Source organism: Nelumbo nucifera, chromosome 1 (genome assembly GCF_055504915.1).
Source record: "Nelumbo nucifera cultivar China Antique chromosome 1, China Antique-T2T, whole genome shotgun sequence".
Taxonomy (NCBI): Eukaryota; Viridiplantae; Streptophyta; class Magnoliopsida; order Proteales; family Nelumbonaceae; genus Nelumbo; species Nelumbo nucifera.
Window position 1 is genome coordinate 179,119,578 of NC_142649.1, and position 16,828 is coordinate 179,136,405.

Consider the following 16,828-nt stretch of genomic DNA (forward strand, 5'->3'; position numbering starts at 1 on the left):
AGTGGGGACAGTTATATTGGGACTTGGGAGGATTGAGGGGATCGTCATTCATTAGACTGGGGACTTTTTTATTCTTTGGTAGAAGAGACTGAAACTCACCTCCACCAAGTCACCATGTAGACGTGCGGACGCAGATGATATCTAAGAGTCCAGTCCTTAATCTCACAACGCCTTCCAGGCATGCGTGAGAATATCTTCCGTACTTTCTATTGTTTTAGGAAAATCTTTCTAATACACGGTGAAATAAGGCTGTGAGGTCGGTGTGAGCCCGTAATGTGCTTTTTGTGTGGAGCAAATCCCGATTCGATATAATAACGTATTGAGACGGTTTTTTATTAATAGGAGATCCGGCCCATCCGTTCTCGATAGCTTTTTATTCATTTTATATTAGGGAAAAATACGAAAACATACGATGCAGAATTCTGAATTCCAGCTCCCTCTACAACTAGCCCTCTCCCCCTATAAACCACATCCATTCCCCCTGTACTTGAGCTTAGTAAATTCTGATCTGGGCTAATTGGTACTTTTCCCTTTATATTATTATTATTTTTTATATATTTGTCTCACGAGTCATGAAACGAAAGAACTGAAGAACCGAGAAGGCGAGGAAGACCTCGTGTCGGCCACCAGAGTATAGTGTGAAGAGGCTTAATAGAGAGACACAACCACGAGCTGATTGCTCCTTTCAAGTATACAATTCGCTTTATCGCTTGCTTAACTCTCTCTCTCTCTCTCTTTCTCTGAAGCATCGAGACAACTGCTTGTGGACAAGCCGCTGCTTAGACTGTAACTCCCCCTGCTCCCTAAGTTGTATCTCTCATTCATTTGATGCTTTCCGTCGCAGCTCAAACATTGCAGGTTTCCGGGTACCTTTTTTTTTATATATAATTCGCTTTATCGCTTGCTTAACTCTCTCTCTCTCTCTCTCTCTCTCTGAAGCATCGAGACAACTGCTTGTGGACAAGCCGCTGCTTAGACTGTAACTCCCCCTGCTCCCTAAGTTGTATCTCTCATTCATTTGATGCTTTCCGTCGCAGCTCAAACATCGCAGGTTTCCGGGTACCTTTTTTTTTTATATATAATTCCTTTTGATTTCGCAATATATACTGTTTTTTACTCTTTGAAACAACTATAGATTATCAAAGATTAGCTGCATTTCCCATATCACCTACTTCAGTTTTTGCCCTTTCTTTTAATCATAATGCTTTAATTTGTGCAGATAGATCGCCGTTGTTAACGACTTTTCCCGTTTGCTTGGCGCCTTCTTCTTGGAGGATTCCGCCTCCGTTTTCAGTGCTTCTTTACCTCCTTTCGGTTTCCCCCTTTGTTTACACTTGCAGACCACCAAAATCACCGAGAAGTTTGTCGATGCATACTTGTCCACTTCAGTCGACATCTCTTTTGGAGCTTGTTCGCATTTCCCACAAATCTTCCGTCCCTTAAGTTCACTTTGGACTTTGGAGGTTTCTCCTTAGTAATCTTTCTAGAAATAACTACATTTTGGAGCTTTGTCTTTGGGATTTCTGCCGGTAAACTTGAGTATAATCTCGCTTTCCAGTTTCCAACTCCCGTGGCTTTCAGCTTTCTTATTTTGCAAATCTGTATCTTACCAAAAATAGAAAAAAGGGGCTATTCACTTCATCTGTTTGTTTCTTCCATTTATAAGTCTTGAGTTCTTAGTTTCTTATCCTGCCGTCCTGCGCCGCTCTTCATTTTTCATAAGATTCGTAGTGATCTCTCTTGCTATCGTAAATAATTTATTTTCATTAACAAAGGAAACCTTTGTTTCATTCGTTTCCTGTCATTAAAACTTTTCTCAGACGATCGTAGTTTCCGTCAGGCAGGTTCCAATCACACTCACACCCTCCACACAAAAGTGAGGGAAAAGAGGGAAAAAAATGCTTCGATATCTCCTTTCCCTACTATGCTTTTCGTTCATTGTGCCATTCCTGAAATCTACGTCCGCCGCCGGCGACGTGATAACATGCTCCGGGACTGTACCGATGAGATACCGGAGCGATAAGATCTCTATTACCGACTTCGGAGGTGTCGGTGATGGGAATACGTTGAATACGCAAGCGTTTCGGGCAGCGATATATCGGATTCAACATCTCAGGAGGAGAGGCGGCACGCTTCTCTACATACCTCCAGGCGTTTACCTTACCGAGAGCTTTAACCTGACCAGTCACATGACTCTGTACTTGGCTAGGGATGCCGTCATTAGAGCTACTCGGGTAAGCACTAAGCACTTCGATGCAATGCACTCTTTTTGTATGTTTTCACTCCACATCCGTGTTACTTGGTACTCTTTTCTGTTTGGTTAAATTTCACCATCATCACCCTGTAATGCCAAAAAAAGAAAAGGTGGGGGCAGAGCATTAGAGCAGGGTGCACCGTGCATGTGAGGTCCCCTGACCTTAGGCGGGTTTGATCACGCGTCTCCATTCTAGGACTAACGAGGAGTGACCATCTTAACTACTAGTTATCGGCAATTACACCAAAACCCTCTCAACCTCTCTTTTTAAAAAGTTAAACTCCATACTCTATGCCATCGGAGGTGTTTCACTTAACTACTTCATTTTGTGCCAGATTCCCCTGAATTATCATAACCTGAGTAAATAGACATCTTTGTTAACAAATCACTTTAATTGAGCTTATATATTATGAGAAGTCTTAGAAATTTCTCCACCAGCTAATCTTTAGTTGAGGCCAGTCCTGATCATTTGTAATTTCATTGCACTTACGCTCAATGTTAGATCTTTCCAGCTGGCCACTTGAGTTTATCAAGCGCTTGATCTAATCAACTATTTGAGATTGTCTGGATAAATGTTATAAAACAAGACCATAAATTCTAATTAATGTCTTCATCTTGTTAACTTTCTCCTCCATACTTGACCATACAGGATACATGGAATTGGCCCTTGATAGACCCCTTGCCTTCTTATGGAAGGGGGAGGGAACTGCCTGGAGGGAGGTATATGAGTTTTATCCACGGGGATGGGATTCATGATGTAATCATCACAGGTGATTTCCAACTTATATTTCCCTGTTTTCTGCTTGTGTTTACTACATATGCTAGTTACTAAAAACTAGTTTATGGCTTTCATTTTAATTACTATTATAGTGAAATTACATATTGCATTCCCCCCCCCCCCCCCCCCCCCCCCGTTTTTTTGAAGGACATGGAAAAAGCCTATTTGGTCTAGATGCATGCTGATTGGGTGTATAGAGTGCTTTGACTATTTCATATGATATCTCAGAAAAGCTGTCATCTTTTTCAAATTTTAATGTGCCACACCACTTTGGTGATTCGAGAAATGCCATTTTAGTTATTTGAGAAACCCCTCTTGTCATAGATCACAATATGTAATCATTGCAGCAATGGTTTTTTTCCCCCAAAAGTGGCTTTCTGAACAGAATTGAAGAGTGTTTCCATTTTTTCTGTGTGGCAAGCTGGTGAAACAGAATAATTGTGAAACATATTGGTGCCAAACATGCACTTAGTCAGGTCATATAGCAGAACATGCTCCACACCAGTACTGTAAAAGCTGGACCAGATGTTAGGACTGAGTTGAGGGTGGATTGAGTCGTGCCAGTCTGTTCTGTACAGCAAATAGGATAATTGTTAAAAACTGGGCAGAACTGTCATACCAGATGACTTAACCAAGAAAATGACATTAACAACCTAAGTAGTTGATGGTTCCACTTCAATGGATTTTCTTTTACCCTTAACTATTTTTGGGCTATTCAATTAGTGATGAATCTGGAGTGTTATATCAAATCCAGAACTTGCACTTTTTTCTAATACAAAATGTCATTTATCAATTATACTCCTTTCAGTAGAATTGGGATCTTCTCCTCACACAGCGCACCTCACACTGACCTCACAGGCGCATCCCACCGTGTATTGGGGACATCTCCCATGAATAATAACAAATAAGTATGGGAGATGTTCCCAATACATGGTGAGATGTGCCTGTGAGGTTCGTGTGAGGCGTGCTGTGTGAGGAGCCAGATCTGAACTCCTTTCAGTAAAATGATTAGTTTCTTTGCAGGTGAGAATGGGACAATTGATGGCCAAGGTGATGTTTGGTGGAACATGTGGAGGCAAAGAACACTCCAGTACACAAGACCAAATCTCATTGAATTTATGAATTCGAAAGACATAATCATTTCCAATGTGATTTTCCGCAATTCTCCCTTCTGGAACATCCATCCTGTTTATTCCAGGTAACAATTAAAGAAAATGACTTTGCAACTTTACATCTTATTAGACCTTAATGAATTTCTTTACTTTTCTTAAAAAGTCCTAAATTAATGCATAGACATATTAGTGTATTCCTATATTCTGCTTAGAAAAGGAAATATGATTTTGGTTGTAACCTCTGTCAAAGCATATTATTTTATAGCCTGGAATACCTCCTAAGATTACTGGGATCAGGGAAAAGCAGATACTGGCTGGCCTAAACTGGGTTGCCACTCAACATCCATACCAGTTTGGCTGCTGGAGATGGAGAAAAATGAGATGAAGTGGGAATGGCTCAGAGGATGAGTGGACATTTGCTAGGACAGGTTTGACCATTTGAGTATGTGTTTGTGAGATGATTGATATGCTTGATCTTTCCCCTGAAACCCTCTCTACTCTCAAGGCCCCTGTTGAGAAGCAATGGAGTGTAGAAGCTATAAGTAATTTTTGGCAGGGAATGCCCATGCCCTCCAACAGCCCATCTTTTACCATGAACAAAGGGAAAAAAATCATTTACTAAAAACCAGTCAGCCTATCTCACATTCAAGTGTATCACATAATGTCCTACAACATGCTAACATGCATGTGACTCATCTCAATTGCATATCTCTAGTTGTTTTTTTGGCATTGTGTTTTCGTAGTTGGCAAATTACTCTCTGTACAAAACAGACAAATTTCTTTTCTTGATCGGATTTTCTTCTTGTCAGGAATTTATAAGAATTTTGGTTGCTACTGGGCTTATTGTAATTGGGTCAGATTGGTTTTCCCCTGTACAGAATTTCATTATACAGGGGCTATCCTTGTATCTTGTTTTTTGGCTTTTAATGAAATACTTTACCTTACAGTTTCCTAAAAAAATGATGGTCTAGACTATGGCTACAGAAATCATAGCTTGAATAATTGTATAACTAATCACAGAAAAAAAAGAATCGTTTAACTGGTATTTCTCTTCTTGAAGTAATGAAAAGTAGTAAGAACAGTAATTTCTTGATGAGTTTGGCTTACTTGCCCATCTTTCTACTTTGCAGCAATATTGTTATCCGATACGTCACCATTTTGGCTCCAGGTGACTCGCCCAACACTGATGGAATTGATCCAGGTAACTGCTCAATGGTGATACATGAATATGAAATTGATCATATAGTCTGAAGCAATGGTGATACAGTCTGCCAGGGAAGGGGGGCTTGGATCTGATAGCTCGAAAATTGGCATAATTACCCATCTTAATCCTCAAATCCACTGCTTGCTTTTGGGAAATAAATGAAATTATGTCTGATGGTCATGTGGAACCTTAGATGGCTAGCATGATTCATTGATGGCTTGTTACAATATTGGATATAAACATTCCTATTACCTGGAAAGTCTTTGTAATTTATCAATATGAGTTCACTATTGTCTGATGCAGATTCCAGCTCCAATGTTTGCATAGAGGACTCGTACATTGCTACAGGAGATGATATGGTGGCAGTGAAAAGTGGGTGGGATGAATATGGCATTGCCTATGGCCGTCCTAGCTCCAACATCACCATCCGGCGGGTGACAGGTTCATCCCCATTTGCTGGAATTGCAATTGGAAGTGAAACCTCTGGTGGAGTGGAGAATGTCTTGGCGGAGAACATAAATCTATATAAAATGGGTGTTGGTATCCATATAAAGACAAATATTGGCAGGGGCGGTTTCATAAGAAATATTACAGTATCAGATGTGTACATGGAGAATGCACGAAAAGGAATAAAGATTGCAGGGGATGTCGGGGACCATCCAGATGACAATTTCAATCCCAACGCTCTCCCTGTTGTCAAAGGGATTACGATCAAGAATGTGTGGGGTGTGCAGGTTCAGCAGTCTGGGTCGATACAGGGCTTGAAGAATTCACCGTTTACAGAGATTTGTCTCTCCAATATCAACCTTCGTGGTGTGTTGGTGCCAGGAACTACCCCATGGAAGTGCTCTGATGTCAGTGGGGCTGCTTTTGAGGTAAGCCCCTGGCCGTGCTCGGAACTAATCAGCAAAAGTGGGACTGGTTCCTGTTCGGTTCCTTTTTGAGATAATGTACAACTCTGAATTTGTTCGTTTGGCAACAGAAGGATGACTATTTAATTGAAATGAGTCTGTGTCAATGCAATGCAGTCTTGTAACTCTGTTGATCCTATACAATGCAAATGCAATGTGTTGACTTGAATGACAATCCAATTAGTGCAAATGCCTATCCATTTTAACTCTTCAATGCAATTGCAAAGTTTGGACATGTCCAAACTCGAATGGACCATACTTCATGGGCAGATAACTGAGCGTTATGGGTCCGGTCTTCAACAATTGGTGGATTGTAACCGGTTCTCCACTCCTGTTCGCCTGTGGGTATGGTTTGGGCCAGCTTTTCAGACCTAATTTCACCTTAGGACAGTCTGACTTTCAATATGCAAATTAGGTACCATACTTTTAAAATTAATTTCAATTCAGTTAGGAACAAAATAATACATACTTCTTAAATTTGAAATATGCATAGATCGACTATATATATATATATGTATATATTCATATTCATATTGTGCAAAATTCGATATTAATAATAAAAAATGGATTAAACACAGGAGCCGGCTGATGAATGTAATATTGTTTATCTTCTTTTGAAATTACAAAACGATAAGTGTTGTATTTTTTTATGTAACCTAAATACCTAGTTTAGTTTCCCAAGTCAAATACAGAAACAGCCCGTCAAGAGGACGGAGTCATCAGCCAGTGTACTCGTAATAGTAGTCAATGCAATATTATTCCAAGGCATTTCATCAGAATTGGGTATGACAGGGAAGAAATGTAGACTCCAACCCATGTAATGACAGATATCTCCGCAAGAGTTTGTATTTTCAAATTGTTCAGAGCTCTACGCAATGAAAGACTGAAAGTCAACTCTACCTACAACCTCAGAATGAAAAGAACAATTCATTTCTAGCACACCCATTCGCCTCATTACTCGATTGAACCTTGTCCTCAACTACACTTTGATCGAGCTTTATGAGACCCTTGAGCAACTTGCATGAAGCAGTGGGAAAAGAAATGAAGAACTGCCATTAGAAAAGATGTGACCTTCGATTAAGTGGAATGACATAACTGGATTTGTTTGATCAGCCTCAAATATTTGGTGTGAGGCTCTGTTGGGTTGAGTATTTTTGTAACTAGTGCTCTATAATTAACAGAGGTCAAGAGGTTGCAATTAAACGAATGATGTCCGATTAGGAATGAAGTTGGGTTCAAGAATCAAGACTTCCTAGCGTGGTCAATTCATATGCCTATTTATTTGGACTGTGAAATATGGTGGCATAAAATTAATGGACCTAACACCTCAGCTCATAAACCACACCACTTTCATGATTATAACATGTTATAGACAGTTCATAAAACCAGGGGGCGGGTACACAAGCATGTGCGTAGGACCGACCTCCACATAAGAGATAACACCGCTAAATTATTGAATTATGGGCCACTCTTGTATATGAGTCTCTTGTGACTTTCATTAAGGGCTCTCTTCATTCCATACACTAGTCACGTGTGAATCTCAACATAACATTTAATAAACCACTTATGCTTCAGCCAACAAGATGACGACGATTGATCAAATGGTTCACTATAACGTACTAGCCTTTTGTCTTTCACGAGGTTTTAGCGTCAGGTCATTATGGTCCTACATAAACTGAATCTGCTTTAGGTAATAGTCACCACCTTTTACCACTTTCAAGATGTTACAGTGATCATTTAAGGTGGACATGTAATGGGAGAAGGTGAATTGCATTATCCATCTAGTTTAATGTAAATGTTACTTTGTCATGCTAATAGTCTACAAGAACAGCAGAGTCAAAACATGGACATGAAAATAAATTATGTGACTTGCAATATCAGATGAAACAGAAATTAACTTCTTTTCTTGTGCGTAAATCTAGAGAGCTGGAAAGCGAGTTCTTCATACTATTAAACAACTTAGAATTTGTGATCTCATGGACACCATCTGTTGTTAAGGCTCAGTTTGGAAAGAGTACAAATGCAAATATGTACAGTGCAAATGCATATAAAATAATACAAAATACAAGGTTTTGCACTCTACATATTTGCATTTGTACTCCTTCCAAACTGAGCCTAAATACATTTACAGTCATTAATTTAAATAATCAAGGTTTGGTAGAAACTGAGCTTGGACTGATTAAGGTTACTCTGACGGGTTCTGTCTAGGCAACCTATGTCCTTATGGGGTGGGTGGAGTTTGAGGAATCCATGAAGGTTTTATGCTCTTGAGTTTCTCAAGATCAGCTAGGGAAGGCAATTATCTGAGAACAAAATAAATTGCCTTTTCACAAGGACTAAAGTTGGCATATTCACCCTGAATATCCTATTCAGGTGGAACCCTTGGACTACTGATTAGTTTAGCTGACTCTCTTGCTCAAGAAGGCAGAAGAGTAGACAGTGGGGCCTGGGTACAACAACAGAGTTTGGGAGCTATTTTGGAGGGATATGTCATCGTTGTGCTGCCTGTTGTTCATGTTCATATGTGTTGGTATTTGATATTTTCACTAAGCAGGGGTTTCTATTTGATATTTTCACTGTTGCTGATAAAAATATTAAGTAATCAATGTCTGGACAACTGTGTTTCATGACAATGTATCAAGTGGTACATACCACCTCATTTACTTGGTTAAGGATCGACCATACAGCTTTTGGCTCAACCAAAATAAATAGAATCCCCATACTTTCCATCCCCATATGTCGCTTGAAAAGTACACAAAATTTTCAAAAGCATTCTACACCACTGAGAGTACTGAAACAAGTCCACACAACCGCATGAGAATAAAGTGAACTTGAGCAAATATAATATATACAATTAAAAATACTAGAAATAACTGTTTTATATACAAAAGCAGATTACAACCGAATCAAAGAAAACAGATTTACAAGACAGAGGTTAAAGGAGTTCAAAAAAGGACCTGTCCTTTCTGCCATAACTTTTACAACTATAGACCTCTTACGCCTGATCAAATTCTTAACATACTGTTGTATGAATACTTTTAACCCATCTGGATAAGCCAGTTACTTTTCCATAATCTCCATTTTATATTTCTGCTATAACTTCAATAATTTCATAATTTCGTTAAGATTAACGCTTTCTAACACCAATCTAGCAACCTCTCCATGTGAAGGTCAGTAGTCCAGCCCATGTAAAGCATAAACACTGTATCAGATAGGATATTTAATTTCTTGAATCCCATAGCATGCATTTTAGCATTGCTTACATCTTTTTCCTTCAATATTGGTCTTTGTTTGCAGCATGTACTTAAATTTTTTGAACCATTAACTGGAGATATTCATCTTCGACCAGATAGCACATTCCTCTGGCAGCATCCTTTTTGCTTATCCACTGTGGTTGCGGTTGAGCTACACTTTGTTGCAGGATTGAAATACTGAACATTAGTGGCTAACATAAACACCAACTATTATTGCAGGAAAATTTCCATCCATAAAATGATTAAAAGGAGCAAAATTGCAATTGAGGTGGTAGAGCACTTGCAACCTCATTATACACTTCATTACCAGAAATCATTGCAAGAACACTTGCCATTCATAAATCGATGAAAACGAACACCATCTCTGAGGAAAATTTCTCTTCTACTTATCTGAGACATGTATTTAGCTGCTGTATGACAGTCGGCACACACTCTAGTGTTCTTTATCACTCTGATTGGCCGAGCATTATCCATTCTTAGCAATCCATAGGTCATTGCTAACTTCTCTGTGTGACTCATCAAAATTTTCTCTTTGTCCTCCTCATCAATATTCTGAAACACACAGCTGGTATCAGGAACATATCCCAATTTTTTCATTTCAGAGACCAACTGATACAGTTCAAAGTATATCTCTCCTATATCTGGGTGAGAATTCCCTTCAGTGGAGAAAACATGGATTCTCTGATTAATTTTTATCCAGCTCCATCCGGCCCTGCTGTTCACTCTTACAACACCCATCAAATCTCTAAGATGCTCTACCTCTTCCCATCTATTTGCAGTGGCATATAGACTTATCATCAACAAATAATTTGCAGAATTCAATGGTTCTAACTTGAAAAGATGCTTTGCTGCAATCTCTGCATATTCAATGTTCTTATGGATCCTACATGATCCAAGTAAGGCACCCCAAATGCTAGCATCTGGTTCTAATGGCATTGACTGTATAAAATCCCAAGCTTCATCCAAATACCCAGATCGGCCAAGGAGATCAACCATGCATGAGTAATGTTCAAGTGTAGGGATTATATTGTAATCCTTGCTCATGCTATCAAAGTACTTCCACCCTTCATCAATTAAACCTGAATTTTTGCAGGCAGAGAGAACGGCTGTGAAGGTTATACTATCTGGCTGAACACCCGCTTCACACATTTCAGTGAAAAGAAGAACACCTTCCTTGCCAAGGCCGTGAATGGAAAACCCCATAATCATAGAATTCCAGCAGGCTACATTTTTGTTCTGAATCTTTAGGAAAACCCTATAGGCATACTCCAAACTATCTGCCTTACTATACATATCAATAAGGGCTGTAGCTACAAATATATCCTCATCGAAACCCTTTCTGACTGCGAGACAGTGCATCTCCTGGCCACTTTGTAATAAAGACAGGGCGGCACAGGACTGAAGGATGTTAGATACGGTGGCTGAGTTTGGTTTAATGCCCTCGCGCTGCATTTGGATGAAGAAGTTAAGCGAGTCTCTGTAGTTCCCATTCTTAGAACAGCCTGAGATAAGAGCCGTCCAGGAAACCACATTAGGCTTCACTCCCAAAGCGCTGATTTGACGGATGACGGCCCAAGCTTCCTTACTACGTCCCTGCACTGCATACCCGGAAATCAGACCATTCCATGTCACTAAATCTGGTTTGATTCCTTCTGTTTCCATCCTCTTCAATAACTCCAGAGCTTCTTGAAAACGCCCCATAAAGGAATAACCTGAAATTAATGAATTCCAGGCAAAAATGTTTCTTTTCTTCATTGTATCAAACACTGACCTAGCATTAATTAGGCTACCGTTCTTTATGTACATGTCTATAACGGAAGTTCCCACATATATATCATGCTCGACTGCATTCCTTAACGCATACCCATGGATTTCTTTCCCCAAATCAAGCGACCCCATTTCGCTAATTGCCTGGAGGAGAATTGTTATGGTAGTTGAATTTGGCTTGAAACCTTCCATTTGCATTCTCCGCAAAATTACGAGCAATGTGTTGTAGGACCCATGAAGGACATGCCCTGACAATAAGCAATTCCAAGTCACCAAATCTGGTCGCTTCTCCGATGATCGCATTTGCTGGAATAGCTGCCACGCTTCATCAAGGTGACCAGTTAAAGCATAACCCGAGATGATTGAGTTCCAAGAGGTCAAATTAGGATCTTGCATAAAATCAAAAACCTTTCTTGCTCGTTCGAGTTCGGAGTTCTTGGAGTACATGCTTATAAGGGAGTTACATAATGACAAATTCGATTCCAGGCCAGATCGAATAACATGTCCATGGATTTGTTGTCCTTCTTTGAGAGCTTCCAAGTTTCCACAGGCTTGCAAAACCTTGACAATCGTAAAACTGTTAGCTTTTACACACGAAAATTGCATCTCTCGGAACAGTTGGAGAGTTTTCACTAGCAACCCACTCCGTGCGCTTACTGCTATTGCCTCACTCCACACGAGAACATCTTGATCGGGCATTTCGTGGAAGACTTCTTCTGCATAGTCTACACCCCAACTGCTCGCATAAAAATTCATGAGGGCACTCCTTAAATGGGCATCAGAATCAAAACCCCACTTGATCAGGCATGCGTGGATCTCAACTCCCAACCATGAATCCATCAAAATTGCACAGATCCTTAGAACTGCAGTGAGAGCTCTGGTGCTAAATATAACTCCTTTAGAATGCAAATCCGCGAAAGCCTGAAGAAGTTCATGTGGTTTAGCCCCTGCTCTGTGGAATTCTTCCACCATATAGCTCCATGTAATGGAGCTTCGGTCAGAACCCACCAAGAAAACCAACGAAGCTGATCGAAAATCACCAACTTCCAAGTACATTCCAATAAAATCTTCTACAAATGTATCCCAGTTCCGCCATCCAGCCGTTTTTATGACCGGGGTTTGAATTTGTCTGATTGGATCCGGAGAATTTGAGTTTGTCAAGTAATCAGAGGTACACAAGGAAGACGAAAATTTACGGGAAGAAGCAGAAGACCACGAAGGAGGAAGTACAGAAGGGGTAGAGGCAGAAACTGGTCTTTCGACGGAGGTGTATGCAACTCCACGAACACGAGAGCTGATAGAATCTGTTCTCTTTCTCTTGCCGACGGATGGGTCACGAGGAATACAGGAGTTGAGGTGATTAGATGAAGCAGCTTTCTCCATAGAAATTCGACAGTAAGAAGGGGACTTGAAGTCGTTGGGAGTCGTTGGATCGGGAAGAAGAAACGGAAAGTAGAATAGCATTCATTGCCGCCAAAAATGGATAAGGTTATCCAGACGATTAGCTAGATCGCTCGCTATCAAGATTTTGGTGCTTGGGTCGGCGACTCGGCGTTCCTATGCCAAACCCATCGGATTCGGGTCCTATTTTGTATTTTCCTTCAAATGTACGTGATTTAAGGGGATCGGATGGTCCTCACACCGATCACACACGCACATCCTACCATGCATTGGGAACAATCTCCCGTACTTCTTATAAGTTAAGGAGATGTTCCCAATACACGGTGGATATGCCTGTGAGGCGCCCCTGTGTTAGGAGCAGATCCCGTTCCTTTCAATGCACAGTGGGTGTGCATGCGAGGCGCTTATGTGGGAGGAGAAAATCCTTTCTCACTCAACATTGAGCTCCTCACGTAGCATGCCTCACACCAACCTCACAGCCACATCCCACGAGAATATCTCCTCATGAATAATAAATAAAAGTATGGGAGATGTTCCCCCATGTGTGGCCAGGACAGGTTGTGAGGTTAGTGTGAAGCACATTATGTTAGGAGCAGATCCGATTGGTTCAATGTGGGATGAATGGTGCTAATGAGCATTGTCAAGTTGACTCGACCCGGCCTGAACCCAATTTGCACTATTGCATCGTAGGACAACTCATGCTTGATGAATAGGTCTATCCAAGGTTCAACATATCGTTATGTATTGGCCTGTATCGGTCGATATATATCGTAACAGGGCCTTTCCGATACGCCCCTACAAGGGGTGTATTAGGTCAGGCCATGGTTCAGGGGGTAGTCGGGACTTAAATCGACCCCTCTGAACCGGTTTTGGAAAATATAAATAAAACATAAAAAAAGTATCGATATTTAGAACCTTGGGTCTATCCTGTTTCTGTTGGATGACAAATACTAATGTATTATTTTTAAGGCTGCGTTTGAAAATGGTGCAAATAAAATGTAAATACCAGTTTGGAGTAAATATGCATTCTAATTCAGTTTTGCTAATGTTTAGCAATAATGCACTTATGTTTACGTAAAAAACGAGATGTAGTTTTACATCCAAAAAAGTAAATTTGTATAAATTCAAAGTGGGCTTTTGTTAAAAAAGGTATTAATTTATTTAAATTATTATTTACATGCATTAAATTAAAAGTTGTTTTATAAGAAAATAAATTTGTCAATACAAAATTAACCCAACTGGGTTGTTGTGGACTGGGCTCTTTCTCTCTCTCATATTTAAACGAACTAAAGTTTGAGTTGAGTAGGAGAACCAAATGGACTTCCTGAGTCAGGGTTAAAGTATCGATACACATGATACTTTTTTATCCAAGTATCCAAACAATTTTGTGTTTCTATAAAGTTAAAGTAAATATCATTACGGTGTTTACGATTTAGTTAATCAAGGCATGAGCTATTTTTTGAAACCAAATCGATACCACCGGTTTTTGTAAAAATTGGGAGTTAAAACTGAACTGAAACTAATCATTTACAGGGTGTTTGGTTTCGTTTACATTTATTCAATAAACATTTTGTACTTGTGTGACTGCAAAACTGATAAATACATTTAATAAGGGCGTTTATGATATATAGGTTCCATTAAGCACCACATCAGCAAAATGGCAATAAACGCCTTACCCGTTTCAGGAAACTCTAAAATAAAACTTCCTGAAACGGGAGAGGTGCACAGAAATCGAAATTTGCTTTTGCAAACTCCGATACACACAAATGCAATTAAAGAGTCATTTGCTGATGGAGCACCTATGTGGCACTGTCAATAAACGTTTGCTCAATAAACATAAACGTAATCAAACATATACTTAAGCGGATGATTGGTTCGACTTTTGATCAATTCGGTTCTTCACTTTCTCAGTTTTTTTTTTTAATTTTTAATTTTTTTTATTTTCAATATATGTTATAAAAATACTATAAATATATAATTGTAAATATATATAACCGTGAATTTTAAGTTGATCAAAAACCGAAATAATCTTTTTTTTTGTGACATTGTTTAAACGTTTAAGATATATGCTTATAATTTAGTATATTGACAGGCCTAATTAAAAAGCAATATGTATTGTATTGTATGATATGTATAGATTGGAACTGAAACTAGGTTTTTCAATACTGGACAAAGGGCTGAACCCAATAATGTCGACGCAGGAGGAGATACGTAGCTAGGGAGGCAAAGGAGAAGGAATATGTCAATGGAGACACCGCCGGAGCTGGTGTTGGCAACGGAAGATCAACTGTGGGTACGTAATTGAGAACTCCAAGTCTCCAACCCAATAAACAAACGCAAAAACAGATGAAAACAAAACAAACCCATTGATCAATTTATGACATGCATGATGCATGCATCATTTTATTTTAATCACGAAAGAGTGAAGGAAATACACAGACAGAGAAGGAAGTACATCATCAGTTGAGAGTATATACAAAGAGTCTCTCACTCTCTCTGTCTCTCCTTATATACATATTTATTTATTATGTATACAGAATATATGTTATGTATGCATATACAACCATATACTAAGTATATGGTTGATTCTTCTCTCTACCATCTCTATCATGGATGCCAAACTATGTATATATACTTTATAATCTACTCTCCCCAGTCTCTAATTTCTATGTTTGACCACCCACGAACGATTCAAATTACGTCTGGCATTCAGAAGCGGCCCAGAAACTTCCGAAACCTCTTCAACAAATCCATATCTTCCTCCCCATCGTCTGCCTTCTCTACTCGGGGCCTCTTCATTGGATTATTATTCGACCCTTCTTCGTCGCTGTTCACCCCATTATTCCAGTGGGAGGGCCTCTTCCAGAAACGTTTCCCCCGGGGAAAACTCTTCAACTTTCCGGGCTTGTAACCGGGGTACTCGGACAACGTCGGATTGAAGCTGCTGATTCTACTCTCAGTCGTCTCGGGCTCATCCGTGAGCATGTCGTTTCTGAACGAGAACTCTTTTACGATGAATCGTGGTCCACGGAAGCTCTTGGCGTAATGATGATCACAGCTGAGAGGGAGAGGGAACCGGAACGGGCGTTTCACGTGCATGTGGTGGAAATGACGTTTGACCGGAGGATGGAAACTGATGTCGTAGGTCAACGTCAATGGTTGGGTGGTGATACCTATAGTCCGAACCTCAGGCTCAGGTTCGGCAGCTGGAGTTGGCACGGGCGATGTTGCTTTCTCGGACTTAATTACTTTCTCACTGGGAAGGAGGATGATCGGCTTGGCGTCAGAATCCGGCAAGTTGACGGGGTCTTTCCATTCGGTGATGACAGTGTCGGGTAAATGGAAATAATTCCGAGCGTTGGCGAGAACAACAAAGAAAGAGAGGAAAGCGAAGGTGGCGACTGCGACTCTGGTTGCCATTGTAGAACGGCAGAAATTAATTAAGGTGTATTAGCTGCATGCAGAGAGAGCACGGGGAAGAAGTTGGGGCAACCATTTCATTTATACAGACGGGAAGAGTGGGTTCGGATTCGGGCAGGTGATGGGAATAGAAGGGTGAGCGTGCAATGAGGTTAACCGTCCACGTGATAGGAAGGGAACAAACGTTCCTGCTCAAGCTAAATATTAATAAACCTTAAGCTTAGCAGTTCGCTCGGGTGGGCATTGGGTTAGCCGTGAAGAGAGGAGGGGACTGGGGAACAAGATGGTCCAAAGCTGACCGTCTTCTTTCTTAGCCTTGACGTTACGTGGGAGTTGAGGATTGTCGCTCTCGGGTACTCGGGTGGCTTCTGCTCTATGTATATCGACTTAGAGCTTTTTTTTTTTTTGGCAAAGGGTAAATTTCTTAAACTAAGTGTACCTTAGGATCCATTTGGAAGAAGTATAAATATAAATATGTAGAGTCTAAAACCTTGTATTTTGTATTATTTTATATGTATTTATGCTGTACTTCCAAACTGAGCCTAACTGTTTGAAAATTAACTGATGCTACCATACTGTTTTTACAATTGTCTAGCTTTATCATTAATGTTAACATCCCTTAATATTTCGTCAAAATCCATACATTACACGCTGATACCACGTGAATTATCCTCGTCCCCTTCCTCTTAACTGACACCCCTTCCTCCTCCGACCTCTCTCTCTTTCC

At 40.1% G+C, this 16,828-nt stretch overlaps 2 protein-coding genes across 4 annotated transcripts; one reads left to right on the forward strand and one right to left on the reverse strand.

The window, feature by feature from the left end:
- Positions 1-567: 567 nt before the first annotated feature.
- On the forward strand, positions 568-6,434 carry LOC104600339 (putative polygalacturonase). 3 transcript variants are annotated; one of them, XM_088895443.1, is made up of 7 exons: positions 568-786; positions 940-1,059; positions 1,220-2,234; positions 2,904-3,024; positions 4,056-4,230; positions 5,275-5,345; positions 5,652-6,434. In XM_088895443.1, exons 3-7 carry the CDS (start codon positions 1,899-1,901, stop codon positions 6,290-6,292), a joined length of 1,344 nt encoding a protein of 447 aa, XP_088751569.1. In that variant the 5' UTR covers positions 568-786; positions 940-1,059; positions 1,220-1,898; the 3' UTR covers positions 6,293-6,434. The 3 variants fall into 3 exon arrangements, with proteins under 3 accessions (XP_088751569.1, XP_088751568.1, XP_088751570.1); XM_088895442.1 differs by having other exon boundaries at positions 580-858; XM_088895444.1 differs by having other exon boundaries at positions 586-786; positions 940-1,051.
- A 2,686-nt stretch (positions 6,435-9,120) lies between these two features.
- Positions 9,121-12,805, reverse strand: LOC104600338 (pentatricopeptide (PPR) repeat-containing protein). Its single transcript, XM_010263228.3, has one exon. The coding sequence runs from the start codon at positions 12,742-12,744 to the stop codon at positions 9,817-9,819; it is 2,928 nt and encodes a 975-aa protein (XP_010261530.1). The 5' UTR covers positions 12,745-12,805; the 3' UTR covers positions 9,121-9,816.
- Positions 12,806-16,828: the final 4,023 nt, after the last annotated feature.